This window comes from Lobosporangium transversale, assembly GCF_002105155.1.
Source record: "Lobosporangium transversale strain NRRL 3116 chromosome Unknown BCR41scaffold_4, whole genome shotgun sequence".
In the NCBI taxonomy this organism is placed as follows: Eukaryota; Fungi; Mortierellomycota; class Mortierellomycetes; order Mortierellales; family Mortierellaceae; genus Lobosporangium; species Lobosporangium transversale.
In genome coordinates this window covers 656,975-684,356 of record NW_019028982.1, presented here as the reverse complement: position 1 = coordinate 684,356, position 27,382 = coordinate 656,975, and the positions used below count along the sequence as shown (strand labels likewise).

Sequence of the window (27,382 nt, the reverse complement as noted above, 5' to 3'; positions counted from 1 at the left end):
GGCGTTTATCTAGTTGGGAGGTAATCCTACATGACCTCGTGGGTCCTTGTTATCAAAAAAAAAAAAAAAAAAAAAAAAAAAATCTAGTTGGGAGGTGTTTATGGGCTCTTTAATGATGTATTGTCGTGCAAATAAAAAATAATAATAATGAAATGATAATACAAACTACTTAAACTCTTGAAAAAATAATGAGTATATGCTCCGTGAATAAAAAGCAAAAAAAAAAAAAAAAAAAAAAAAAAGGTTAAAAAGTTATATCATTCAAGAGGACTCTGTTTTGGGTTGATCAGCCACTATCTCCGTCTTCAACTCTACTTCAGTATTCCGAGAGTTGAATAACCCCGGCTCTGATATAACGTTCTGATCCTGGTCCTGGTCTTCTCCATCTAAAGTTGAGTTTGGATTAGAGTTTAAATCCACATTCTCAAGCGCCTGTGGAGGTGGTGACGGAACTGCATCCAACAATTTCTTCTCAAGCTCAGGCGATATGGCCACTATGCCGTCCCTGGCCCAATGTAAAATTCCACGCTCCAAGAGCCGTCTGATAAAATCGGCAAGGAAGCTGTTCATTTTGCGATCCACCATTTTAGATTCCGTTAAGAATGCTCTTTTCTCTTTTGCTCCTCCCCTTCCTCCCTCTTCTTCCTCTTGCTCTCCTTCTTTTGCTACGCTTGCTTCAACTATCGCTGCTTCTTCTGTAAAACCCTTTTCAGATGATCGTTGTGGGGTTATCGTCTCGGGCTCTGATAGTAGCTGTTCTTTTGTCTCTGTTGTCACTATTGGATCGGGTCTATTATCGTTGTTGTTGCTGTTGTTGTTGTTGTTGTTGTTGTCGTTGCTACCATTAAATGTGCTCTTCGTGTCCGCAGACTCGACTTCTCTTATCTCATCGACCAAATCTTCTGCCTTTTTCGCCATGTTCCTCAAATGGATATAGGTATTAACCAAACTACCGGGCCTTCGCTCACGGTCCCAAAGACGCTCCCCTTTCAAGAATAATTTGAGATCCATTAGGTCTAGGTCCAAAGCAGCTACAGCTCCAAAAGCTTCAGAAGATGATAATCCATCTTTACTAATGATGTTATCTATGAGCATAGTTTGGCTTCCAGTTATTGCTGATGAATCCAATGGCGGATTGTTGAAATATGGCTTAAGGACTTCGACGCCTTCAGGGGTTGTTATCATGCTAGAGATCGACTGTCCTTTAATTATAATGATATCGTTGCTTCCCAACTCAGATACGGAAGTAGTCTTTTTGCTGTCGTCAGCTAATCGGAGCCGACCTTCGTCCAACAGCATCTGAATACGTTTCATGGCTTGTTCTTTCCTTTCTTCGACATGATAAAGCTTGCGGAATCGAGGATAGTGATTAGTGGTGATGGTTTGAACAACAAAGAGTGGTGCAGACTTTTTTTTTTTTTTTTTTTTTTTTTAATTCCCAAAATTTGTGTATAGAAGAGTGAGTTAGCATTTAGCATGGTTACTCCTTAAAGATCTGGATGAATGCTTTTTTTCTTTCCTTTACCTTGCCCTTCCCTAATGAGCGCGCCAAGAGCAAAAAAATCTCGTCGTTTTCCTCTTTTTCTGACAAGGGAAACTGCTCGTTATATGGAACATAGTCTTTCCTGACATTATTGGCCATCATATTTTCATAAATTATGGCGCCCGCAAACGCATCCTTGGCTGCGTACCAAATCCACCTTGGATCTAATTGCTTTTTATCCCAGTTGCATTTTATGACTGCCTTGGTTTTCACAACTTCACGTCCTGGAAGGCCAAACATTGCATCCAATTCTTGTAATGATACAGGCGCAAGTTTTCGTTCAGCAGACATGGCCTCCAGACTGACTATACCCGCACAGTTCACGCCATAGAATCTTTTCAAGTGCTCACCATCCATGGTGGCCCCGACCCCGGCTTTGATCTGATTCGGATCTTCGAGAAAAGCTTTCAGCCGAGGAGGAAACCGTTGAGGCGAGCGTGGGTCAGTAGCAATCCTGTAGACCTGAAACATCAAACAGATGTCGCGTGTCGCGATTTGGACCAGGGATGTATCCTGCCCACTCCTTGGGATTAATGACGTTGAGGTCTCGGTATCAAATCCTACGGGTCCTGGAGCGCCGTCACTAACTTCTTTACCATTCTTATCCTTGCCTTTGCTCCTATTCACTTCCTTGTAATATTCTATAAAGAGTTCCATCGCCTGTTCTGCTGCTTCATAAGTGGATGCAACAAAGACAGGAGGCCCATCTCGAACTTGCTTCACTTTGGCTTCCAGCAAAGCATCGCATAATATTTGAATGGGTATGCTGACAGGTTCAGAACCGGCTACAAACTCCACCGGCTTTGTCATAGCGCGATGTGAAGGTCCTAGTCGATGATGATGTTCTACAGCGGGTCTTATCCTTGCGGTTGGTAATGTGCGCGGTGTTTGTTTAGCTGAGGTATGATGGACAACAGCTGGCAGTATCTTGGTGTTCACTGTTGTAGATGTTAAGGTACTATCAGGAGTACTGGCTGGTGGACTTTGTTCGTCTGATCCGTTCATCAACTTTGTGCTAGTCTTTGTTGTTGTTGGTGCTGTTGCCGTTGATGGTGTTGTTGATGGTGTTGTTGTTTTTTTCGGTTTCAGTTGCTCGGACACTTGTGCCCCCTTTTCTTTCTGCTTCGCCAAATCTGCTGCCTTTGCTGCAATCACTGGTGACTGCACTTCAGGAGGAAGGAGTTTGGCTAAATTAATTTCCAACGTTTTCACACGGGTTTGCTCCCCAATACGGATCAGGTCCTCACCCTTACGGCCAGCCCGAGCAGCCTTTTTTTTTGCTCTATTTTGTTCATCTTTGGCTCTCTTCCTGGCCAGTCTGATAGCCTCCTTAGTTTTCTTTGAGAGAAGCGGATCGTTGCATTTGATCTCTGCAGCCGTAACATCGCCAATGATTATATCAGGATTTAAGGAGGCAGCAATTATATTGTTCAGTTGCTTATCTAAAGCTGATGGAGAATGGGATATTGAATTGATTGAGATACAGCGGGTCTGAAGATGGCTGGGGATAGAGTGTGAGGCCGTCGCTACTGTCATTGACGACGATACTATTGTTGTTGTTGCTGTCGTTACTGAGGCTGAGCCTTGAAGAAGTGGGGTCAGTGGTAGTCCACTTTCAGATACAGTCGATCTAGATCCAGCATGGATTCTTGATGAATGATAGGAGATTGACCTTTTATTAATAGTGTTCAGTAATGCCAGAGACAGTGGAGTGAGAGTGATTTGTCTTCTGGGCACAAGCACAGTCTTCAGCGCAGATCCAAGCATGGCGACTATCCTGGATCCGGGGTCTTGGTGTGTGTATGTGTATGTGTATTACGTCCCTGAAGACAAGTCGGGCTTGTATATTACTGAGTTACACACAACCTTTGATTCTTCCTCTCTTCCTGACTTTTTCTTCTTTTATCGGGATATGGAAGAAGTTGAAACTGTGTAAAGGACAAAAAAAAAAGAAGCGAGAAGAGTCCTCGGTGGCTTTTACGACACAAACAAAAAAAAGATCTATTTTATGTTTATTACACAATTGAATAGAAACAATTCATTTTTCAGTCCACCTGTTCAATCGGACATTCAAACAATCCCTCATTCTTTTTTTTTTTGCCCACGCATCGCATTCTTGAATCACCCTCCATTCCCCTCCTCTCTTCGTCCTCTCTAGTATTCAACAATGACGACTGTGGATAAAATCAAAGAGATCGAGGCCGAAATGGCCCGTACTCAAAAGAACAAGGTGTGCATTGACAACTGGTATTTATTATTATTGGACAGGAAAAAAAAAAAGTTAAGAGTGGCTGAAGACAATGTCATTACTTACTGCTTTATTGGGCTCGCTTCCCCTTTTCTTTTGCCTTTATTTTCTCTCCCTTTTTGCATAGGCAACGTCTCAACATTTAGGTCAGCTCAAGGCCAAGCTGGCCAAGCTGAGACGTGAGCTGTTGACTCCTAGCTCTGCTGGCGGTGGCGGTCCTGGTGGTAAGGTTTTTTCCCCTTTTTCCCCTTTTTTTTTTTTTTTTTTTTTTTTTTTTTCTAATTTCTTTCAACTATGTTCATACTAACCTTCTATATATATATTTTCTTCTACATCTTCATCTTTTCCCCTTTCCCTCGAATTTATTAGTGGGTTTCGATGTCGCCAAGACAGGAGTTGGACGCATTGGATTCGTGGGTTTCCCTTCAGTTGGAAAATCAACATTGATGTCCAAATTGACAGGAACACACTCTGAAGTGGCAGCATACGAGTTCACAACGTTAACAACAGTGCCCGGTGTGGTTCAGTACAACGGAGCCAAACTCCAGATTTTGGATCTTCCTGGAATTATTGAGGGTGCCAAGGATGGAAAGGGTCGTGGTATGTGTTTACATCTCTCTTTCTTTTTATTTTTCTTTATCTCTCTTTATTTCCCTTTCTCTTCAATGTCGTTGAAATATCAATTATTAGGATCATTAAGTCCTCATGCAATAAAAAAAACAAAAAAACCAACGAATTCCTCCCTTTGATTTTGTGTACTTTTAGGTCGTCAGGTCATTGCGGTGGCTCGAACATGCTCATTGATTTTCTTAGTGTTGGATGTGTTGAAACCCTTGGGCGACAAGCGGATTATCGAAAAGGAATTGGAAGGATTTGGTATCCGATTGAATCAAAAGCCTCCCAACATTTACTTCAAGAAGAAGGACAAAGGAGGCATTAGTATGACCAATACTGTACCCTTGACCCATTTAGATTTTGATGAGGTCAAGGCAGTGTTGAGCGAGTACAGGATCCATAATGCGGATATTTCATTCAAATGTGATGCGACGATCGATGAACTGATCGATGTGATTGAAGGCAATCGCGTGTATATCCCCTGTATTTATGTTTTGAACAAGATTGATCAGATTTCAATCGAGGAGTTGGAGTTGGTCTGTAAGATTCCACATGCAGTCCCGATCTGTGCACATCACGAGTGGAACTTTGATGAGTTGTTATCCAAGGCTTGGGAATATTTGGATCTGGCTCGAATTTATACTAAACCGAAAGGACAATTGCCGGATTATTCTGCTCCTGTGGTATTGCGACGAGAGACAGCAACGGTTGAAGGATTCTGTAATACTATTCACAAGGCTATTTTACGTGAATTTAAATAGTAAGTCTTTCTTTCTTTTTTTTGTATTTGCAGATATGAACGACGCGTAACGGGTCTTTATCTAATTCTTATTTTATTTTTTGCTTCTTTTTTTTTTTTTTAGTGCTCTGGTCTGGGGATCATCAGCAAAGCATAATCCACAAAAGGTTGGAAAGGAGCATGTTTTGGCAGACGAGGATGTTGTGCAGATTATTAAGAAGGTCTAGAAAAGAAAGCAATGGATAATATGCTTAGTACCTAGGATTTTTTTTTTTTGTAAAAAGGCGTGTAATAAAAAGTAAAAGAGCGTCGTTTAGAGAAGCATGTAATATCACGAATATCACATCCAATTTTGATCCAACCGTTGGAAGAATTCCATTCGTTCTCACACACAGTCCCAAAGTTGTGTGAATTCACTAGGAACAAAAGCTCACTAAAGACACGTCCTTTCATCTCTTGCATTCTCTTACTCCTTCATCTCTTTTCTTTTCTTTTTTTTTTTTTATATCTATATCTCTCTCCTTTTCTTTGCTTTGCTTTTCAGGATAACTGCTCAAAAGAAAGGAAAAAAGGAAAAAAAAAAGAGAAAGGAAGAAAAACGCGCATAAATATATACGAATCCTTTTTCTTTAAATATATTTTACGCGACATCATCAGAATACAATGAGATTCTCATCCAGTAAGGTCCTCGTGGCTCTTCTGGCAACTCTTGCATTCACAAGTTTGGTCAAAGTACAGGGACAGGGACAAGGACAGGGACAACAATCAGATACAGATTGGTTAGGGAACGATTCTGGTTATGAAGGTGATGATTCGGATGAGCCTCCTCCAAGGGATGTACCTTTAGTCCCTCAGGTCTTCAAGATCACAAACTTGCTTCGTACAGTTGATCTGTCAAAGCCCATTGTCCGAGAAGTCACTTCTGTAGCCATCTTGAACATTGGAACCGAAAGCGTCACGGACTATTATTTCCCATTGGATTCGGGTTATCTAAAGAACTTGGCCTTTATCAAGGCTGAGAACAGAAAGACAAAGGAGCCTTTAGAAATGACTAGAGATCCAAAGTACCATAACGAGTAAGTCTTTTCTTTGTTTCTTTCTTTGTTTCCTTTTTTTTGCTTTTTATATCCATCTATACCATTTAGTATTCTTGTGATTGTTTATTGTCAGCGCGTCAAAAAAAAAAAAAAAAAAAAAAAAAAGCTCTTTTTCGTTTTACCTTTCTAACGTTGGTTAACCCGAATGAATGGGTTTTTCCCTTTCTTTTTCTTTTTTCTTTTCCCTTCTTCATTGCTAGGGACTATCAATACTACCACATCAAGCTGTCAGCACCTCTTCCCCCAAATGAAAAGACTCAGATCACGGTGACAGCCCACTTCACGAACCTCGTCCGTCCTTTCCCGACTCATGTTAAACAAGGGGAGCGTCAACAATTCTCGTACTTTGGAAACTCGTTCGCTCTCACAGCTTACCCTGCTGCTAAGCAAAAGACGACCATTGTGTAAGTTATAATCCAATATTTTACTTTTTTTAATTTATTTCTATCTGGGGTAAAAATACAACTAATAACCATCATCCAATTTTTTTTTTTTTTGGCCTTAATACAGTGCACCCACCAGCACGTTGGAGATTTTGTTTCATCTGGAGGAGAATGTGCCCACTGTCACAGCCAACCAGGTTGTTCTTGGACCCTTCACTAATGTTGAGCCATTGGAGCATGGCATCTTTGAAGTCCAATACCAACTCCCAGGACCTTTGCCTCATGTTCGTCATCTTCGTCGCGATATTGAGATCTCTCATTGGGGCAACAACCTCGCTGTTGAGGAGCATTACAATCTTATCAACCGAGGAGCTTTGTAAGTCTTTTTTTTTTTTTTTTATTTTTTTACTTTTCTCTCTCTCTCTCTCTCTCTCTCTCTCTTTCTTTATCAGAAATTGACATAATCATCGCAATATCATTTTCTTAATATATATTAATACATATGTCTTTTTTTTTTTTTTTTTTTTTTTCTTTCCTAGGTTGGAGGGTCAGTTTAACAGATTGGATTATATGCGTAACCCGGTGACACTTCGTGAAGGCAACATGATTACAGCATTCAGAGCCGAGATCCCCAAGTTGGCACGCGATATTTATTATCGTGATGAGATTGGCAACATTTCAACCTCGGCCATCTTACATCAACCTGATAATATTTTGCTCACATTCAAACCTCGGTTCCCGATCTTTGGAGGCTGGAATACGACTTGGTACATGGGCTATAATGCTCCCTTGAATGAATATCTTCGTCGTGTTCCAGGAACTGACAAGTATATCCTCAAGTTCCCTGCTGTGGTGCCATTGGCTCAAACCAGCTATACCGATATTGATATCCGCATCATTCTTCCAGAAGGAGCCAAGTAAGCTTTATTCATACTTTTTATTAATTTATTATCATTACTATTATTATTGGTATTATCTATTTTTAATACTTTGTCTGACCTTTGATTGATCGATTAACTTTCTTTTTTTTTTCTTTTTTTTTTTTTTCTTCCATAGAAACGTCAACGTGCAATTGCCTTATGAGGTGGATGCGGTTGAGAATTCGACAACAAAGACATATATGGATAGTGCTGGACGACATACAGTGACGATCTATGCGCACAACCTGATTGAAGAACATGGACGACTGGAGATGTTGGTGGAATATGAATACTCTGCATCGTCATACCTCATCAAACCATTTGCTGCGGCCTCAATGTTGATGGTTATCTTTGCTACATCAATGGTCTTTTCCAGATTGGATTTCAGGATTGGACAATCCGTTTTGAAGAAGTAAAAAAAAAAGGAAAAAAAGAACTAAAAAAAAACAGTAGAATGGAAAAAATATATATACATCAAAAATAATAAGCAAAGAAAGGAATTGTATACGTGTATTTATGTTGCTATCAATCTTGACCATTGCACTTTTTTTTTTTTTTACTGTACAATGAGCGATATTATACTATCACTCTTTTTTTTTTATTTTTATTTAACTTTTTGGTTTGTTTTGGTTCCAGTTTTGGTTTTTGCGTTGAAAAGAGAGGAGAAAGATGAATATGCAGGTATGGTTGATATGTGAGTGCTTTTACAAATGCGTGAGGTGGTTATTTTATGTTTAGTTGACTGCTACTTCAATAGGTGCTGGGGTAGGGCTAGCATCAGCCTGCTCAACGACCAAGAGCTTCTGAATGGCCGAGTGATCACCAGCAACCTTGTAGGCATGGAAATTTCTTAAAAGACCATCGACATCTTCCATGCTTTGGTTCTTAATATCAGCCAACTGCTTGATCTTGCCAGTGATGGCCTTGAGTTCATCATCAGACAGGGCCAATCCAAGCTGTTCGGCACGGTTCTTGACAGCGTTCCAACCTGTGAGACGATGACCGATGGAGACATAACGAGTCATGCCAAAGACTTCAGGCTTGAGGATCTCGTAGGTGGCAGGGTTGTTGAGGATGGCCTTGGCATGGATACCGGCCTTGTGGGTGAAGGCACAGTAACCGGTGATGCAGTTGTTGAAGGGGACTTGGATCTCGACAGCATCTGCAATCAAGTTTTCGAGATCACGAAGCTGGGTGAGCTTATACTTGGAAGCAACGTAGTCTGGATCAACGGTGTACATACGGGCGATCAAATTTCCGATGGGTGTGATGCCATTGCGTTCACCGATTCCCAAAACTGAGGTATCGATGTGTGTAGCACCAGCCTCCAAGGCAGCATATGCATTAGCAGTGGCGCATCCAGTGTCTAAATTATTAAAAAATCGAAAATAATTTAAAGTTAGCAGTCAAGTTCTAAAACAGTAAGATGTTGTAGTCGTGGGATTACGTGTGATTCCTCACTGATGGATTTTTTGCCGATCTCGGTGTACGTGTCCGATAATATAAATGTGACTCTTTTTTTATATAGACTACATATCGCGATGGATATAGATATGGATGTGGATACATGGATTTGGGGGGACATGGAAGACATAAAAATACAGGATATGCATGAAGATCTTTTTTTGTGAGCTTTTTTTTTTTTTTTTTTTTTTTTTTGTTCGTTTGTTTGAAGGTTATTACCATTATGGAAGTGACATTCAATGTCAGTGGTAGGCTTCAAGACGGAACGGAGGGTCTTGACAAGGTCATAGACCTGACGAGGGTTGGCGCAACCGACTGTATCAGCAATACCAACACGGTTAACGCCGAGCTGGTCAACAGCCTTGTAAAGGTTCAAGAGATCGACCAAATCTGAGCGGAAAGAATCCTCGGATGAGAAACGGACTTCCAAACCCTTAGACTTTACAAAGTTGATGACCTCGGTCGCATCCTTGATGATGCGCTCCATATCCTTTCCGTGGCTGAACTCACGGAGGTAGGAGCTATTATTACAAGGGCGAAAAAGAAAAAGAAAAAGAAAAAGAAAAAAAAAAAAAAAGAAAGGTCAGTTAAGAAATAAGTGAGAGGATCGTTTTTTTTTTTTTTTTTTTTTTTTTTTTTTTCAAGTGCAACTTTACCTAGTACCAATGACGATATCAAGACCATCTACACCAGTCTCGCAGGCGATGCGAGCATCGTCCATGTGGCAGCGAACATGGGTCAAGATCTTGGCCTTGAGACCCAAGTTGGCGATGGCAATACAGTCCTGGCGGGATTGTTCAGAGGCAGCAGGGGAGGTGAGTTCAATGTATTCGACACCGAAATCATCCAAGGCCTTGGCAATCTCAATCTTCTTTGCGGTGTCAAAGAAGGCGTTTGCGAATTGTTCACCCTCCCGCAATGTAGATTCAATGATGGACCAATTTGTCAGACGGGAGAGCGAGTCTGTGAACTTGGGAGCATATGGGCTGGAGGAGACGTTGGGGATTGAGTTGGCGTGTGGAGGCATGTTGGAAGGATATTATTTAAATAAAAGTAAGGTAGGGTAATGAAATGTGATACGGTGTTGGTAGGCGAAGGTTTTTATTTGGTAATGGAAAAGTCCAAAAACGCTTTGTTATTGCAATGTTGGTATTAGATAAAAATGAGGGTGGTGATAAAAACTGACGAACAGCAGGCGAGGAAAGGAGAGAGAGAGAGAGAAAAGTGAAGTAGGAAGGAAAAAAAGAGAGGAAAAGTGAAGGGTATTTATACAAGGAAAAAGAAAAAGAAAATAAGGACAGTGTTATTTCTTTTTATTATTATCTATTATCTACTATCTATTTTCTATGGCGTATGGTGCATGTTGGAAATGTGTTAGTGAATGTGTATATGGATTCTGTCAGCGATGAATCAAAGTGCTCATCAGTGGTTTGGGATATGAGGAAAATGTCTATGTGTGTTTTCTACAGGAAGAGATGGAGAGATATGATATGCGATGGGATCTTTAACTGGAAGATTGGTTTTTACATGGGTCTAGCACGAGGATGGATAGGCACATGATTGGACTGATCAGAAATTATCTTTTTGTGACAATCTTGTCTAAAATAAAGTGTGATAGAAATTCCCCCGCACTTGCAAGCACACAGACATGAGTTCATACAGAAATGATCAGCATGATACCTTAATGTTTTATTTGCATAAAAAAAGTCGAGATGTGATAAAGAAAAAAAAAAAAAAAGTTCATCAAAAAGGGTCCTTGCACACACACACTTCCTCCAACGTTGCTGCATATCATCATATTCATGCATTGTTAAAGTCAATCCCTTTTGTTCTCACAGCCACGTATGTATTCTTTTTCGTTCTTTTTTTGTTTTTATATATGTTTTATCATCGATCCTTCAATCGATTGTAAATCTTTTTTTTTTTTTTTTTTTTTTTTCATTCTTTCCTCTTTTTGAGTTGCTGGGTTGCGTTCCTATACCCCTTGCCCCTGTCCTTGTCCGTGTGTTCTTCTCCCCACAATGCTCAACCCAACTCCGAAGATTCCACTGTATTACTATATTTTTAATAAAGTATTCCGGCATATATGTACGGATCCATTTTATATACACGGCTATGTCTCTTCATGGAAACATTAGACCCATGCCGATCCATTCTAAAAGATAAAAAGTGTATGTACCAATGTTAAAGCAGTTACGACCTGAATTTGAAGTGGAGAACAATATATGTACACATGCATATCGATCGCTCTGTACACTTTTTTTTTTTTTTTTTTCTTTTTTTTGCTTTGCCCATCAGATGCAGTCACTTTAGTCTTTAATCAATCTATCGTGTCTTTGATTGGATGGCGCCTTCTTTCTCTCTCTGGACTATCAATTGTTGCCCTTTCTCTCGAGGTCGTGGTGCTTTTCATTCCCGCCCTACATGTATTATACATCCTACATACAACCCGTAGTAATTATAACAATAAAGAAAAAAGGCATGAGGACTTTTCTATTTGCACTCTATTATGGTATACCAACCTATAAAGCTCGATTAAACCTTCATTCTTTTTTTTTTTCTTCTTTCACTGGCTGCCATACAAGTTGTATGTTGAGGTTTGCGGTCTTGCTTATTCCGATCGCATATACACTACACACTACGTAGGAGTCATGATAAGCAGCCGAATCTTCCTACTTAAGCCTAGGTATTAATAATAAGGCATATGGACATGGATACCGAGTCTTTTTATTAAAAGTCAAATAACATCCCCAAAGAGAGAGAGAGCCATCACGTGCACTAAAAAATTCTCTAGGGCCAGGATGCAGAATCCAGAACACGTTTCTTCATTGAGCACGCTGATATGATTATTATTTTTGAAACAAATACGCTTCACATCCGTACATTTACATTGGCACAGCGAAAAATAAATAAAAAAAAAAACCAGTTTCCCCCTTCTTTCGACTTCCTTTCTTTTAAAAAGTGAACAGCAATGGGACCTCTTTTTAGTGATGACCAAATATACATATATAAAGACCTTTCTTTCGAGTTCAATTGATAAAGGGTTTAAAAAAGAAAGATCATTTGTATTGGATCGGTTAATTCTCTACATCCTACTTGCTATCTGATAACTTTTTTGTTGATGCCGATGTTGGTGTTGATGTTGAAGAAGATCAAGTGAGAGGAAGAAAAGAGGGAGTGAAGGATGATTCATAATCATTAAGACTTCTTTTGTCTTAAGGTTGTGTGTGCCAATGAATGTAATGTGTTTCTGCATGTGTACCTGTGCAGCATATCAACCTCCAAATGTCCAGATCAACAAAAAAAAAGGGGAAGTGGGGATACTGACAATGCAAAGAGAGGGGGATTTATGCAACCACTATTTTTTCTTCTTTTTTCTTTTTCGCGTCAGTGAAGTAAAGTAAAGGTGTCAGAAGTGGCGTGTCATTCCCTTTTTTATTATCTCTCCTTTCTTCTTCTCCTTGTTCTCCTTTCTTTTTCTTTCCTTTTTTTCTTTTTCCTTTTCACACTTTTTTTACATCCCTTACTTGCACCGAGTTGTTGTTGAAGGGCATTCTTTTTTTTTTTTTTTTTTTTTTTTTTTATAATTCTGTCATTACTGCTTGTGCATTCTGCACATTCTGTACATTCTGTACATTCAATTTCACTTCTCGACTTTTTAGCAGCTGTCACAGCCACACGCTTAGATCATAGCTAGATATTTATTTTATTTTTAAAAGCAAATAAGCAAGAATGAAGTTTGCAAAACAACTTGGTCTTAGGAGTATTCCTAGTTGGGCTCCTTATTACATTGATTACAAGTCTTTGAAGCAATACATCAAAACATCTTTTAGGGATTTGGCTGGTAAAGGAATCATATCAAATTAATAATGATTACAAAGCAAACAAACAAAAAAAAAAAAAAAAAAAAAAAAAAAAAGAAGTTAATCAAGTTTGTGGATCTACTTCTGTTTATCAGGGCCATTAGAGTCATTAGAGAGCGTGGATCATGAAGATCAGGAAAAACCGGGTCAGAGTGATCAGGATGACTCTACTGCCACTACTGAATCAAAACCTAGATCAACAACAGCCATTGACGGCTCGGATTCTAATGCAGACGCAGCTTTGGAAGTGGGTTATGCCAGCCCTGCAACTGAGGCCAAAAATCAAGGAGAACACTCCAACCAGGAAGCATTGGCAGCTAAAGGAACAATTGATCTTGCAAAGATACAGAATCAAACCATCAGAAATGAGAAGAATGCGAATGCAAAGACCCAAGAGGCAAGCTTGAATGCTATTGTTGATGGATTCAAGGCCTTGCTCTGGGCGGAGCTAGAAAAAGTCAATGCGCGCTATGACGCCCAAGAACGTGTTGCGTCTGTTAGTCTGGACCGATTGAATGCAAGCGTATGTGAATCTTTTTCTTTTTCTTTTTTTTTTTTTTTTTTTTTTTTTTTTTCTCTTTCACTTTTACCAAGTTCTCTCTTATCTGATTTTCTTTTTGGTTTTATGTTTATTTTTTATTAGTGGCGATCCAACTTTACACCAGCGGAGCTAAAGCATTGGTAAGCGTTATAATAGTTGTGACCATAACGAACAGAAAAAAAAGCAGTTACATATCGAACATATTATTCAATTAACGTCATTGACACTTAATTTTTTTTTTTTTTTTTTTTTTTTTTTGGAATGGAAACTTTAGGCGCAGCGATCTTACTGTCCTAATTCTTAACCTAGAATACCTCCGTGAGTTCAGCCAGACCAATATTACTGGCTTCAAAAAGATCATCAAAAAGTTTGACAAACATTACCGTAGTTGTAACGTAGCAGCGCCAGGTCAAGCGTTGTCATCATCACCAGACTCTTCTGCCATCCATACCCCTGTCAATGGTGGTGGCAGTGGCTTGTTAAGGAAACATCAGTCTGATTCACCTAATGCGATTGCTTATCCTACTACACCACAAGCGGATTCTGACCTTGCTTCATCTTTGACCATGATCAATGCTCTTGGTATTCAAGGCCATGGTCGAAGCACACCCACGATCTATTTACCTCGTAACTATCCCGAGCCAGCATCCAGCCTCTATGCACAGGACTTTATTCGCAATGTAAATTCACCTCAAACTAACTCCAAGAGTATCTTTTATTATAATTACATTGATGGAGTCTCGACTTTGAGCCTTGAGTTTTGGAAGATGGTGACAGAGAGGACATTTGCAAAGAGTGAGAAGGACGAACATTTGTTGGCTGAAGCCAGAACAGTAAGCATATGACGCAAAAAGAATGACTGCTTGCATAGCAGTTTTTGTTTTTATGAAGACAAATAGCTTCATATGCACATCTACTAACATCTTTTTTCTTCTTTACTGGTGACTGGTTAGCTATGGAGAAAACGTGCGCCTGTGGTAGCTGAACGAGTGTCACCGATGCAATTAAACCTTGATCCCAAAGATTATCCTGTACTGGAAGATCTAGATTTAAATAGTCTTCCTTCTGGCCGCTTGACACGTCTTTGGATCATGCTTGCGCAAGACGCAATGAGCAGTCCTATCAAAATACCTGTCATTGTTGCCAAAGGAGTCCGTCCTGGACCTGTTGTGGGCCTGGTATGTATAATATGTGTATAACCAGTCTTTTTTTCTTTTTCTTTTTCTTTTTCTTGATACTTTGATTGATCAGGCCAAGGGTGGCAAGAAGGTTGGGAATTGTACCATTTATTAAAACCATACTATTTTATCTATCAATATATGTTCTTATTATTTTCGCAAATAGACCGCAGCTCTACATGGCAACGAGCTGAATGGAATTCCTTTGACGCATCGACTTGTACTTCATGAAATTCAATGCCAGGCTCTCCACGGAATTGTGGTTGCTGTGCCTGTTGCAAATGTTCCTGGATACTTGCTTGGTCAACGTGGGTTTAGTGATGGCATTGATCTCAATCGAGTAATGCCAGGGTAAGCCTTTTTTTTTTTTTTTTTTTTTTTTTTTTTTTTTTAAAAAAAAAAAAGAGCCAGTTATGATCTGGTTGATGATTGCTCTGTTATATGAGCCTTTGAGGAAAACAACAACAATAACACTATTACTCTCATTATGGCTGTTACAGCAAGAAGAATGGATCGACATCGCAAGTATACTCGTACAATCTGATGACTCGAGTTATTCGTCATTTCACTCACCTGATCGACCTTCACACTGCATCCAAGGGTCGTGTAAACTCGTTGTATGTTCGAGCAAATATGCAAAACCCAACAACACGTCACATGGCCCGGTTACAGAACCCTCAGATCATTGTGCATAATACATCACCAGATGGATCATTGCGCGGAGCAGCGATGCAGGAATATAATATTCCGGCCATTACAGTCGAGATCGGAGACCCTGCAAGGTTCCAGAAGCGATTTGTAAAGAGTGCGATCCTGGGTGTGACCAATATCTTGGGCCATCTCAAGATGATTGAGGACGAACATGAAGCCCCGGATTATGACCCCGTTGTCTGCGCCAAAAGTGTAAGCACCAAAAAGAAAAAGAAAAAAAAAAAAAACAAATCTTTTTTTTATTTTATTTGTGATAACTTACGGTCTATCATTGCTCAATACTATTGCTCCTACTAGTATTGGATCTTCACCAAGGATGGTGGAATTCTAAATGTGTTGCCGGACGTGAACACATGGGTGCGCAAGGGTGAGTTGATCGCGACGTTGTATAACATCTTTGGCGAGGAGGAGCATCGGTATTATGCGCCTGAGGACGGTATTGTTGTGGGCAAGTCTGTGGACCCAGTCTGCCAGAGTGGATGTCGTATCTTGCATTTAGGCGTTGTTAGTGATCGTTTCCCTGATGGGAAGATGGATGATGGGCATCAATAGTGAAGAAACAAAGGCAACTGACAAATAAACAAACAAAAAAAAAAAACAAAAAAAAAAAAAAAAAAACCTAGTCTATGTTGCACTCTGAAAAAAAAAAGCTGCCGAGCACCGTGATCAAAAAACCGATGGACCTGTTTAAGAGACAGGCAACGCATACACATCTGTTCTGCGTAAGCGGAATGCTTTCTTCGGCAAATTTCACATTTGTATGGGGTTCCTAGTCTAAGAGAATGATAAAGTAACAAACGTTTTTTCAATGTTCGGAAAGAGGAATATAAAAAAAGTAAAATATAATAAAATAAAAATAAAAGAGCAAATACATATACCCCTAAAAGTAAGCTACCTCGATGCTTGATGCTACTGTCGTGGACGGCAAAGAGAGAAGGAAGAGAAGAAATTGGGTCCAAATAAAAAATAATAAAAAATACTGTATAGACTCTTCTTACATGTGTCTCCTTAAAGCTCGGCATTGACGAACGACATTGCACCCGATCTCTGATCTACTCCTTTCTATTCACTTGATGATTAAAATGTTTTCTTCACAAAAAAAAAAAAAAAAAAAAAAAAAAAAAGTTATGACCATGTCGAACTCAATACCCAAAAGAAGAGCTAAACAGATGGATTACCGCTCGGATCAAAGGATAGAAAGAACAGCTTGAATATTTTTTTTCATCTGCTCCCGTAGTTTCCCCACATTTACGCGTCCCGATCAGAGCTGAAGCTGTATATTACGTTTATACCATGAAGGAGGAAATTAGCAATTTACAAATGTTATCTTTTTTTTTTTTTTTTTTTTTTTTTTAGAGCTTACTGTTATAACTAGCGTGGGTATCATAGAGTCCATTAATAGCCCTAGAGACATCTAAGTGAAAGCTGTAGTCACCAGTGTACTTTGTCTGCCCAATCCGCTCAAACTCCTTGACAATGTCCACAGGGGGGCAGGAGAAGGGTACCTTCAGATCTGGGGTCAATGCTGAATCACAGAAGACATAGTTATCATTGAAGAAGGCATGAAGTGTCTTCAAGGTCGCACTTGCCACCACTGGATCATATGGAATGGCTTTATAGCAAGCAGAGACATCGTCGTAAGTGATTGATGAGCTGTTCATAAAACCAAGCACCCCACAGGCATCCACTTGAGGTACTGGAGGCGTAGGTGCAGCATTAGAAAATGGTGTCAGAGTAGCGAACGTAGCCAGGGATACTGACAGGATCAGATTACGGAGTGATAGTACAACCATGATTATGCGTTTAGACTTTTTCAGAATGGAGATTTAATAGGAATAGGGGCATATAAAGAATGTTTTCGTAATAAATAAAGGTAAGAGGAGAAGTGGTGAGTAGCTGAGCAGCTCTTGTAGAATACTGATGGCGAAAATCAAAGAGGGTAGAATACGAGCTGTGCTTATATGAAAGAGTGCGGATGGCAGTGCTGTGGCCGATCGTCATTGGCTTCCTTATTTGGTACCTTAATCCCAAAACAGCGGAAATCAAAACAATAAGCGTTGGTAGAAAAGTGCGTTGACTCTGTCATCAAAGATTCAGCAAAAAAGAGAGCCTTTCTGATGGGTTGTGGCAGTGAAGAGGCCAGGCATGGACTCTGCGGCCATTATCTTCACCAAGACATTTAAAATGGAGTGCCCTGGAGTTCGCATGTTTTGTTTATTCAGTATAATGCATCTATCACAAGTTTTTATTTGTAATTAACATTCAAAACTCAATTCCTATTCTTGTCTCCAAACAAAGCTTTGCAGCCACTCGTCTCGCACTTTTGGTGAAAACATACTCAGCCAATTTAAAGTTCGCACTGCCACCTTTTGGAGATCTTACTTCTGTGCTGGAATGTCTCTCAGTGACAATGTATATAAATTTCATAGACATATTGTCCTGTGGACCATCTGTGGACATTTGCACGCACATTTGTACAGAAAGATCTGAACCTTGCGCCAAATCAGATCTCTCCAACTAAAGTCCCCAGCCCAATGTGTTCCTAGCTAAAAAAAAGAGTTCTAATCCGCTGCGCTAGAAGAAGTGTTGTCGTGCTTAAGATGTTAAAAACGTGCTTACAGCGTTCGTTGCACACGCTGCAATCGAGCTAATATCTAATTGGTTAGCTCACTTTCCAGAAACCAGTTTGTAGATATCATGGCCAAAGCCTGCCTTACTTGGAATAGGTTCTGAACTCGAATGCCATTGATGCTGTCTCAAGCATCTTAATTAATACACAGTTATCGAGAAAGTCGGCTCCTTTAGCGCTTACTTTCTCCAGCACCACGGAAAATAGAGATAGATAATAAATAAAAAGAACTCCTATGTTTTTCGCTCATGAAAGGCAGGACTGCATCGCGTCTCTTAAAGCGAATAAAGGTATAGTAAAGCATCAGGTTCAGTATAGACAGGATCATCTTCCAAGCTCTGCAGTATTTTCATCAGTAGAAGACAAAATGAGCGATAAACTAAGGAGAAAGGTATCTTTTAGTTAATTTAGACGGGACGAAGGCAGGGAAGTAAATACCTAGCGGTGAACCATATAAGAATTCTAAAGCAGGTATGAGATAACAGCAACAAGAGTTTCAATGGCAGAAATTAAATAGAGGCTCTGTTCAAAGGTAGTTCTCATTGTAAGATAAAAGGCTGAGGGAAAAGCATTGCAGTGGGCTTCATGAAGGGAACAATGGTACTTATCAAGCTCACAGTAACTGGTACATCCAAAACATCAAAAACTTACTATGCTTATATGAGGCTTGGGATGTACGTAGCTGCATTTGAGCTTTATTAGCCTACCAATTCAAATACGGTTTCATGGCAACAACAAAAAAAACCCACACTGTCAATGGTAAAGACCTTATAAATGACAGGATGTTGTTCATTTCGGTCATCATTAATTATAGGCTGCTTATTGCCCTAATCATTTCTTCCTTGGGAATACCAAGCCCTGTAGTGTGTCTAATGAAATGAAACACGCCCAACAAATGAAATCAGTACTCAGAACAAATGGAGTGCCATAAGTTGATGTACCTGGCCTCGAAAATGTAATGTTTAACGTTTAGAATTCTGATTTTCGGTAGTCCGTTGGATGCAGCATGATTTGCGCCTCGTCTTTCGAATGCATTTTTTTTTTAGATTCGGAGTTCTGGCTTGTTACACAGCCACTTGCGCACGCACCCACAGATCAGATATAAAAAGGACCTTGTTTCTCTCTCATATTTTCATTCAACTTATCATTTCCTTCTACTCCGATCGACTTGTTTCTGATCTTCATATTCTTGTCCTAACTTCGTCATCTATTCAATTACCGCTATCGACTCCTTTATCATCACTTTACCCTTTACCTTTATCATTAGAGAAGACCTCAATTAGAGAGGCCGTTATTTTTTAGTGCACACATTTCGCCACTCAATCATCAATCCAGATATTACTTAGCCTGGAGAAATGAAGACCCTCAACACTATTGTCTCGATGCTCACAGCTGTGGCTCTCGTCTCTGCTGGGACATATCACGACTTTGATCCTATGTCATCACCATTAGACACAACCGTTGCTCGCGGCTTCATCATTGAGTATGAGGATGGAGTCATGCACTCTAACGCCTACTCATCCTTAGATGATCATCAAGTTTCCTATGAGGTCAGGAATGAGTATGGTATCTTCAATGGTGTAGCCATTTCTGTCCTCTCAGCCCATGATGGCAACGATTTAGCAGTCATTCCCACTATCAAAAATGTCTGGCCGATCCGCTTATACTCAATTCCAAAGCCTCGCCCTTCTGCCATCAATGCTACGGACCCTGCAGCAGCCTCCTACCACTCTATGACAGGCGTTGATATTGTCCACCGTAAGCTGAAGCTGACAGGTAGAGGCGTCAAAATTGGGGTGATCGATACTGGCATCGATTACAACCACCCAGCCTTCGCAGGCCGTGGTGCCACCAAGGGGTGCTTTGGGAAGAACTGCCGTATTGCGTATGGATGGGATTTTGTAGGGGATGAGTACAATGGTGGCAACGAGCCTACGCCTGGGCCAAATCCTATGGACTGCCAAGGCCATGGCACACATGTTGCAGGTATTATTGGAGCGGATGCTCTGAACATCAAGTCCAGCCTTAAGCCTCCACAGCCATTTGTAGGCGTGGCACCTGAGGCGACTTTGGGCGCGTATCGTATCTTTGGGTGTACAGGTAGTACCACAGATGATCTAATCATGGCTGCAATGGAGCGCGCATACCACGACGGTATGGATGTAGGTTGGAAAAAAAAAGTTGCATACATTTTTGTGACACAAACAAATACAAACAAATACAAACAAATACAAACAAACCTTTTTTTTTTTTTGTCATATCATAGCTGATCAACATGTCCTTAGGCGGAGGATCGGCTTTCAAAAGTAATCCACCAGCTGTGCTTGGCGATAAACTGATTGCTAGAGGAATGGCCATTATTGTAGCAGCTGGTAACGATGGAGAACATGGTGTCTGGATGGTCTCAGACTCAAGCCTTGGTGATCTCTCTACTTCTGTGGGCTCCTTTGATAACATTGTTGGTACTTATGCTTACTTCACATACGCTGGAGGTAGATACTCTTATGTGCCTTCAGATGCCTATGGCAAGGCCATCAACCTCCCTATTTCTGCCACTTTAGTCCCTGTGCTCCATCAGAACGGTACACTTGCGGACGGATGCAACGCGGACGCATACGGAGGCTTAAATGTCAAGGGGAAGGTTGTCCTCGTCCTCGGAGATCTCGCCCGCTGCAAGTCTGGTGACCGCGGTACGATCGCCAAAGAGGCTGGTGCAGCTGGCATTCTAATTCAGACCATCCCTTTTGGCTTGGGAGGCGTCGGTGGCATCCCGGAGTTCCCTATGGCATCCATTGAACACAAGACCGGCACAGAGCTGATCGCCGCTTACAAACAAGACTCTCAACACAGGCTCACTTGGAGTAAGACACCAGCCAGCTTCTGGGTCGAGGCGGCGGTCGACCATCAAGCTTCTCTTCCCTTGGTGTGGATGGTGATCTACGATCCAAGCCCGATGTTTCGGCTCCTGGTGGGAACATCTTATCGGCTTTCCCTCTCAAATTGGGGGGATACAAAGTCATGTCTGGTACCTCTATGGCTGCACCTTACTTCGCCGGCGCACATGCTCTCTACATTCAAGCAAAGAAAACCAAACCACGTGGTGATGATGTTCGCAAGGTCTTCAAGAACACAGCTACTTTCTTCAAGGATCCGATCACAAACACTTACACTTCGGCTGCAAAGCAAGGTGCTGGTCTGCTCAATGTATTTAATGCCCTTACTGCCACATCCTCCATTACACCGGATCACATAGACCTTCTGGACACAAACCATCTCCAAAGAACAGTCCAGATTACTCTTAGCAACCATGGCAAGGGTACAGAGACTTACACTTTATCGCATGTACCAGCTGATGCCCTCAACTCGTACCCAGGAAACAATACATTCCCTCTGCTACAGCCAGTCCTTGAGGCTGACTATGCATCCGTCACATTTTCGACCACGTCGGTCAGGATTCCAGCAGGCAGGTCTGCAACCGTCACTATTCGATTCCGCGAGCCTGCTGCCGGGGAAGAGCTCTCAATTCCCATTGTACTCTGGTTACCTCACTGCGACCCCTACGTCCAAGGACGGTATTCCTATCAGCATTCCTTATATCGGCCTCAAGGGAGATGTTTCTCAGGTCCCAATCATGGATACTAGCCTTGGGTTCCCGGCCTTGAGTGCTTTGGATGTCGCGACTGGTAACCTGACCGATGTCTCGAAAAAAGGCGACTATCTCTTTGACCTCACGTCCATGAAGCCTGTGGCCTTGACTCGTCTGGGCTCGCATACGCCTTCAGGGGAGATCCGTATCTATGACTCCCAGAATGTCTTCAGAGGGTACCTTAGCTCGAAGACTGGTACAGCTTACGGCCCCTTGGGTAGGCATAAGATGGTAGATGATCAAGGTAATCTTGTCTTTACGCCGAGAATATGGGAAGGCCAGGTTATGGAGTCCAAGACCTCAACGGTGCCTGTCAAATTACCTGCTGGTGTCTATAGAATTGTTGTTGCTTCTCAGAGGAAGTTGACTAAGGGCGTATACCCTAAAGACTATGAAGTGTTCGAGATTGGTAAAGTCCAGATCTAAGGGGGAACCGCGAAGGCGAGAAAAGAGAGAGAGAAGTGAATAGATTTATGTGTTTATTATTGTATCTTCTTTACTGTATCCACCTACATTGTATATATATTTGCATCTATTGTACACAAATAAAGAGAAAATATACATGAATTCAATGCATTCACAATCATCAACAGTCATATGTTGTTGGAATAAAGGACACGAGCCGGAGACCGTGGCTTCGCCACGGCCTGCTCTTGCCTCGTAAAAAAACTCAATAAATTATTTTGCGAGAACAACATAATAGGTTATCATTATCGTACCAAAAAAAATATAAAGTAAAATATAAAATAAAATACAAAGTAAAATATAAAATAAAATACAAAGTAAAATATAAAATAAAATACAAAGTAAAATATAAAATAAAATACAAAGTAAAATATAAAATAAAATACAAAGTAAAATACACATCTGGCGAAATAATATCAGATAGAATAACAATGGAGATGAGCTGAAAGTCGACGTGAATGACTTGGAGATGAAGAAGCGACAGAACACCTGAAGACCAAAGATATTGTGACTACAAAGCACCCTTGAAGACAATGTTTGGGTGTATATCCCAGGCTTATCTTCTACCTTTCCATTCCCGACCAGCACCTTAAGATTGTTTGGGTCAGTACACCGCGATAAAGCAACGTAGAGATGGCCATGGCGAAGGCTGGCTTGATTGGAAGTTGGCGTCTGCATAACTCTGATGTGAAGCTGTCCGACGGAGAAACGGCTTCCGAGTGGTTCGAGTCACCATAAATAGAGCGAGGGCGCTTGGTAGGCAACTGGCTTCTGGGAGATGCAGCCGACGACGAACGTGTAAAACGTTTGGCAGGCTTTTTTTTTTTTTTTTTTTTTTTTTTTAGCAGATAAAATAAACGAAAGCAATGAAAAAAAAGGTCTGAGGAAAATTAAAGCAGGGACTCAGAATAAGGTGTGTTGAGGAATTAGAACAGTAAAACAAATCTACAGTGCAGAGTGGATGCTAATTTAAAGTTTCAAAATAAGGGCTGTGTCACATGGAGTAAAGGGAATCACATTTTGACTCTTGGTAAAACAGCCAATATCCAATCACTCTATACTGGATACCCATTCTCCAATTAAATGAGATCCTTGCCACCCAGATTCTTGTTACCCACAGATGAGTGAATGCTCAAGCTGTTGCTTATTTATGGTACCCGAAGGCAGTCACCTAATTTCGCAGACACCTAATTTTTTCGTCTTTTTTTAATATATAGAGTATATAGATATATATTATAACGCATTGACATGACCTCCAACTTTCTGCGAAGTCAACATCATAGTTATGCAAGCATATCAGGGTCGGTAAGGAAGCTGAAGAAGCGGGTAGAAGTAGATGAAGCGGAACAGATGAACCAATAAAAAAAAACATTTTACACTCAGGTGTTGGATTACTTCCTTAACTCATTCAGATTATGAACAACGCGCTATGTTTCCTGATGCGCCTGAGGGCATCCAATTTTAATCCCTAGCCCATCCCCGCAGTTTAATTTTACCATTGCATTGTAGCATAGAAGATTACATTTACCGAATTGCTCTTCACTGGGATTATCATTATCCATCACAATTGCAGGAAGCCAAGTGCTTACTTAAAGATTTTCAAGAAAAGAAAAAAAAATAAAAACAGACATCTGTACTTGCACTGACCAAGACAACTACAGCAAATACAATGCTGAAATACTGTAAGAATCAATATTATGCTAGGAACTCACAACAAAGTTGTAAGGTCGAAAAAGAAATGGTTTGGTGTATAGAAGCTTGGCAATCATTTTCCTTATTCCCACTTTATGAAAAGAATTTTTTTTTTTTTTTTTTTTTTTTTAAAAAAAAAAAATAAAAGGTCAACCTTTGTTGGAGGAATAAACAAATGACATATTACTATTCTTATTGTCATTATTTTCTAGGATAGACTTAGAACCCGAGTCAGTTGTCCTGATGCCTTCATGAAGGAGGAAAGATGGGAAAAACAAAAATATAAAATGTGTGGACCGCAAAGGGGGGTTTTTTTGAGTGTGACAACGTGCCATCGCTTCGGAGTATTGTGAAACATTCATACATTTGATTAGGTTACAGCGCAGCGAGATTGTAACACTCCTTACATGACATGTACACTAAAGCACTTGTCAAAGTATGTCAAAGTTGAGTTTGTCAAAAATGACAAGGTAACCAATGAGGTCGCTCTCGATGCATGTCTTGGAAACAAGCTAATAAATGATGCATGAAATTATGCTAATGTGGCGCTTTCTTTCGTTTTTTCTTTTTTTTTTTTCTGCGGGTGATACGATACCAACACTGTGCGGGCCGCAAACAAATGGCTGCGGAAATGAGGGATCTAGACTTAACGCCAAGAGTATTATTCGCTCAAGAAAATGAAGAAGAGGCTTTTATGTCTGAAAAGTTTTTAACGGATGAGTAGACAAATTGTAAAGTAAGCGGGAATAAGATGTTCTACACACCCCACTCATGGAGCATTTATCGAAGTTATTATCAAAGAGGTGCCAAAAACATAACTACATATATGTCTATGAGTGATATGGGTAAGACATATCCATGTTGAACATGTATCCAAAGTATCCATATTGGATATGGTAATACACGAGTGTAACACGAATATGTATACTTTTTAGATTTGAAATAGCACATTTCTTTAATGAGGTTGTGGACAAACGTTACATGAAGTACGCAGCAATATCTAATGAGATAGTATAAATAACCGCCCATCCCTCCCCACAGACAACAGAAAATCAAACAAAAGCAACACCCAGCTCTACAGTTGACTACTTCCCAGCAATGAAGCACTTTAATTCGTGTTCCATCTTCCTTATTGCCACCTCAATCCATGTCGCTTTTTCACTTTTGAGTGACGCTGCGTACCATGGCCCTTTCCCCAAGGTTCCCAAGGATATGGGTACAATCCAACTCGGTGCCTTTATTTTTGACAACGCAGATTTACTAGACGTAAGTGGCCTTTATCCGTCTTTTATTTTACGTGACCAGGAATGTATTTTGTAATTGACACGTTTCCTTTTTCTTTAATGGTTACAACCGCTCTTATAGATCACAGGCCCCATGGAGGTTTTCGGTGCGCCTTTTAACAACCTTGACATCGAGGTTAATTTTATCGGAACCTCTCTGAAGCCTGTCAAGACTGCACACAGCGTGTTACTCACTCCTAGGTATACTCTCAGCAATGCACCCAAGATGGATTTGTTCTTTATTCCTGGAGGTAAATAGAAATGAGACTCTCTATTAGCTATTGAGTTATTGGCGTATCTATTTCCTTGCTTTCTTCTAATATAACATCTTTTGTCGTCATTGTCATAAAAGGCCCTGGGATTGCGTCTGTTATGAACTCTACAAAGATTATGCGGCAGGTCACTAAGCGTGTCAAGGAATCGACCTGGACAATGACTGTCTGTGTTGGATCTGCGGTGTTAGCCAAGACCGGCCTCATGGATGGTTACAATATGACGTACGAGTCTACTGAAAGCAACATTTTTTTTTCCTACTAGCAGTTTAAATGAAGCTATAATACTAACCACTCTGAGTACCCTTCATCCATTATATATAGTACCAATAAGGCAGCTTTCCAAAGGATCGTAGACAATTCAAGTAATTTGGGGGTTTTTTTTCTCCACTAATGTAGTGGTTTGATTGGACAGTGTCCGATAGATAGTGTTCACTTGACTGACATGGACTTTACTCTCCACACTTTAGAGGGCATGAATATCAATTGGATTAAGCGAGCACGCTGGGTTCAAGATGGGAAATATGTCACCTCTTCGGGAGTAGCTGCTGGTACAGTGGACAGGAATTTGATCGCTTATACCTGAGCATTGACATAATAGTATAAAGTGATGTTAACTAATATATACTTTAATATCAATAATTAGGCATGGATGCTGCTCTCTACATTCTTTCAGAGTTTACAAGCTTTGCGAATGCGCAGAATGTTTCCAACTTTATTGAATACTCCTGGCATAAAGACGCGAATGATGATCCTTTTGCTGATCTGTATCCCTAAACTCGTTCTTGAAATGGCCCTTGAATGATGCTCGCGAGCCTCTATATCAAATGATGGATCTGTGGAGGATGTCCATGTACGAGCAGCGTAGGGGCTATATATATAAAGGAGAAAAAAAAAAAAAACAGGAAACAATAAAGAAATTTAAAATGTCGTCCCACTATAAGCTTTTCCTTCACACAACTCCTCCATGTCAATCGCATCTTTTGACATGCTACATCGAGGTTCGCCAGTCTGCTTACTCTTTTCGCTTCTTAGTGCAGCTTCTTCCGTCCCATTTCATTGATCTTCCTCGAAAGACAGAATGCCATATCCAAACACTTCCTCCTCCTTCCCCATTTACATCCTAACACCACCATGACTTACGCGTCCCGATCAGCGTAGAGGTCGCATATTGTATACCATGGGGAGGAAATCAGCAATAAGCCAAGGCATATTTGTGTGGTATATCGAGAAATGATACCAAAAGTATTATAACATATTGGTTGGCAAGGTCACTAGCTTTCTGCGAAGTCATCAACATAATTATGTAAGCACTCCAGGATCGGCTAAGAATCAAAGGAGAGGAAGTAGAAGAAACAGAACGGATGAACCAATAAAAATGACTCATTTTATTCTCACACTGGAACGTTAGATTATTTTTTTGACTCTATGGACAAGGCTCAATGGGCCCATCCTCTCTCTCATTCAGAATAAAAGAACACGTTGTCTGATGGCATCCGATTTCAATCCATAACCCATCATCACCGTTTGTTTTATCATTGCATTGTATTGTGACGTAGAAAGACACATTTACCGGATCGCTTCTCACTGGAATTTTCATTATTGATCGGTAGCAACAGAAAGCAAAGTGCTTTGCAAGGACGTTCAAGAAAATAGGAGGCTTCCGTACCTGTACTGATCGAGACAACTTCCTTTATTGGAGGAACAAATAAACAAATGACAAATTACTATTACTATTATTATTACTGCTCCTTTGGACAGGCCAAGGACCCCAACCAGTTTTCGTGATGCCTTTATGAGAGAGGAAAAGCAAAAAAAAAAAAAAAAAAAAAAAAAAAAGCGCGGGCCGCAGAGGGTTTTTTTGAGTGTGACAACGTGCCATCGATTAGTCAATTTGAATACGACGCCAACAATTGATGAAGTTATTGTGAAACATTCACACACTCGATTAGATTACAGCGCAGCGAGATTGTAGCACTCCCAAATGAGGGTTTGTCAAAAATGACAAGGTCACCAATGAGGTCGCTCTCGGAGCATGCTTCGGAAACAAGCTAATATAATGATGCATGAAATTAGAAATTATTGCCGATGCG

At 40.5% G+C, this 27,382-nt stretch overlaps 9 protein-coding genes across 9 annotated transcripts; 5 read left to right on the top strand and 4 right to left on the bottom strand.

The window, feature by feature from the left end:
- Positions 1 to 261: 261 nt before the first annotated feature.
- On the bottom strand, positions 262 to 3,483 carry BCR41DRAFT_419161 (hypothetical protein; the record flags this gene model as incomplete). The annotated part of the gene is made up of 2 exons (XM_022029715.1): positions 1,526 to 3,483; positions 262 to 1,407 (listed from the first exon to the last, which is right to left on the bottom strand). Exons 1-2 carry the CDS (start codon positions 3,308 to 3,310, stop codon positions 262 to 264), a joined length of 2,931 nt encoding a protein of 976 aa, XP_021885096.1. The 5' UTR covers positions 3,311 to 3,483.
- Positions 3,484 to 3,710: 227 nt separating this feature from the next.
- Positions 3,711 to 5,372, top strand: BCR41DRAFT_300290 (developmentally-regulated GTP-binding protein 1; the record flags this gene model as incomplete). Its single annotated transcript, XM_022020557.1, has 5 exons — positions 3,711 to 3,773; positions 3,919 to 4,012; positions 4,161 to 4,391; positions 4,557 to 5,166; positions 5,270 to 5,372. 5 exons carry the CDS (start codon positions 3,711 to 3,713, stop codon positions 5,370 to 5,372), a joined length of 1,101 nt encoding a protein of 366 aa, XP_021885095.1.
- A 436-nt stretch (positions 5,373 to 5,808) lies between these two features.
- BCR41DRAFT_300074 (Ribophorin I) lies at positions 5,809 to 7,961 on the top strand (the record flags this gene model as incomplete). The annotated part of the gene is made up of 5 exons (XM_022020550.1): positions 5,809 to 6,209; positions 6,443 to 6,646; positions 6,753 to 7,001; positions 7,165 to 7,542; positions 7,682 to 7,961. 5 exons carry the CDS (start codon positions 5,809 to 5,811, stop codon positions 7,959 to 7,961), a joined length of 1,512 nt encoding a protein of 503 aa, XP_021885094.1.
- A 261-nt stretch (positions 7,962 to 8,222) lies between these two features.
- On the bottom strand, positions 8,223 to 10,204 carry BCR41DRAFT_332038 (HMGL-like-domain-containing protein). The gene is made up of 3 exons (XM_022021832.1): positions 9,666 to 10,204; positions 9,229 to 9,530; positions 8,223 to 8,911 (listed from the first exon to the last, which is right to left on the bottom strand). Exons 1-3 carry the CDS (start codon positions 10,034 to 10,036, stop codon positions 8,280 to 8,282), a joined length of 1,305 nt encoding a protein of 434 aa, XP_021885093.1. The 5' UTR covers positions 10,037 to 10,204; the 3' UTR covers positions 8,223 to 8,279.
- Positions 10,205 to 12,582: 2,378 nt separating this feature from the next.
- BCR41DRAFT_383808 (hypothetical protein) lies at positions 12,583 to 15,888 on the top strand. Its single transcript, XM_022027502.1, has 8 exons — positions 12,583 to 12,853; positions 12,968 to 13,395; positions 13,516 to 13,553; positions 13,688 to 14,246; positions 14,367 to 14,591; positions 14,758 to 14,942; positions 15,092 to 15,494; positions 15,600 to 15,888. The coding sequence occupies exons 1-8, from the start codon at positions 12,742 to 12,744 to the stop codon at positions 15,852 to 15,854; spliced, it is 2,205 nt and encodes a 734-aa protein (XP_021885092.1). The 5' UTR covers positions 12,583 to 12,741; the 3' UTR covers positions 15,855 to 15,888.
- Positions 15,889 to 16,654: 766 nt separating this feature from the next.
- BCR41DRAFT_392689 (hypothetical protein) lies at positions 16,655 to 17,095 on the bottom strand (the record flags this gene model as incomplete). Its single annotated transcript, XM_022028483.1, has 1 exon — positions 16,655 to 17,095. The coding sequence occupies one exon, from the start codon at positions 17,093 to 17,095 to the stop codon at positions 16,655 to 16,657; it is 441 nt and encodes a 146-aa protein (XP_021885091.1).
- Positions 17,096 to 17,564: 469 nt separating this feature from the next.
- BCR41DRAFT_383807 (hypothetical protein) lies at positions 17,565 to 18,619 on the bottom strand (the record flags this gene model as incomplete). Its single annotated transcript, XM_022027501.1, has 4 exons — positions 17,565 to 17,819; positions 18,020 to 18,057; positions 18,115 to 18,267; positions 18,583 to 18,619. The coding sequence occupies 4 exons, from the start codon at positions 18,617 to 18,619 to the stop codon at positions 17,565 to 17,567; spliced, it is 483 nt and encodes a 160-aa protein (XP_021885090.1).
- Positions 18,620 to 19,078: 459 nt separating this feature from the next.
- BCR41DRAFT_419156 (peptidase S8/S53 domain-containing protein) lies at positions 19,079 to 22,003 on the top strand (the record flags this gene model as incomplete). Its single annotated transcript, XM_022029714.1, has 4 exons — positions 19,079 to 20,093; positions 20,198 to 20,815; positions 20,881 to 21,462; positions 21,539 to 22,003. Exons 1-4 carry the CDS (start codon positions 19,287 to 19,289, stop codon positions 22,001 to 22,003), a joined length of 2,472 nt encoding a protein of 823 aa, XP_021885089.1. The 5' UTR covers positions 19,079 to 19,286.
- A 2,488-nt stretch (positions 22,004 to 24,491) lies between these two features.
- BCR41DRAFT_346701 (class I glutamine amidotransferase-like protein) lies at positions 24,492 to 26,197 on the top strand. The gene is made up of 7 exons (XM_022022948.1): positions 24,492 to 24,579; positions 24,670 to 25,000; positions 25,100 to 25,268; positions 25,370 to 25,514; positions 25,614 to 25,654; positions 25,760 to 25,840; positions 25,936 to 26,197. Exons 2-7 carry the CDS (start codon positions 24,833 to 24,835, stop codon positions 26,064 to 26,066), a joined length of 735 nt encoding a protein of 244 aa, XP_021885088.1. The 5' UTR covers positions 24,492 to 24,579; positions 24,670 to 24,832; the 3' UTR covers positions 26,067 to 26,197.
- Positions 26,198 to 27,382: the final 1,185 nt, after the last annotated feature.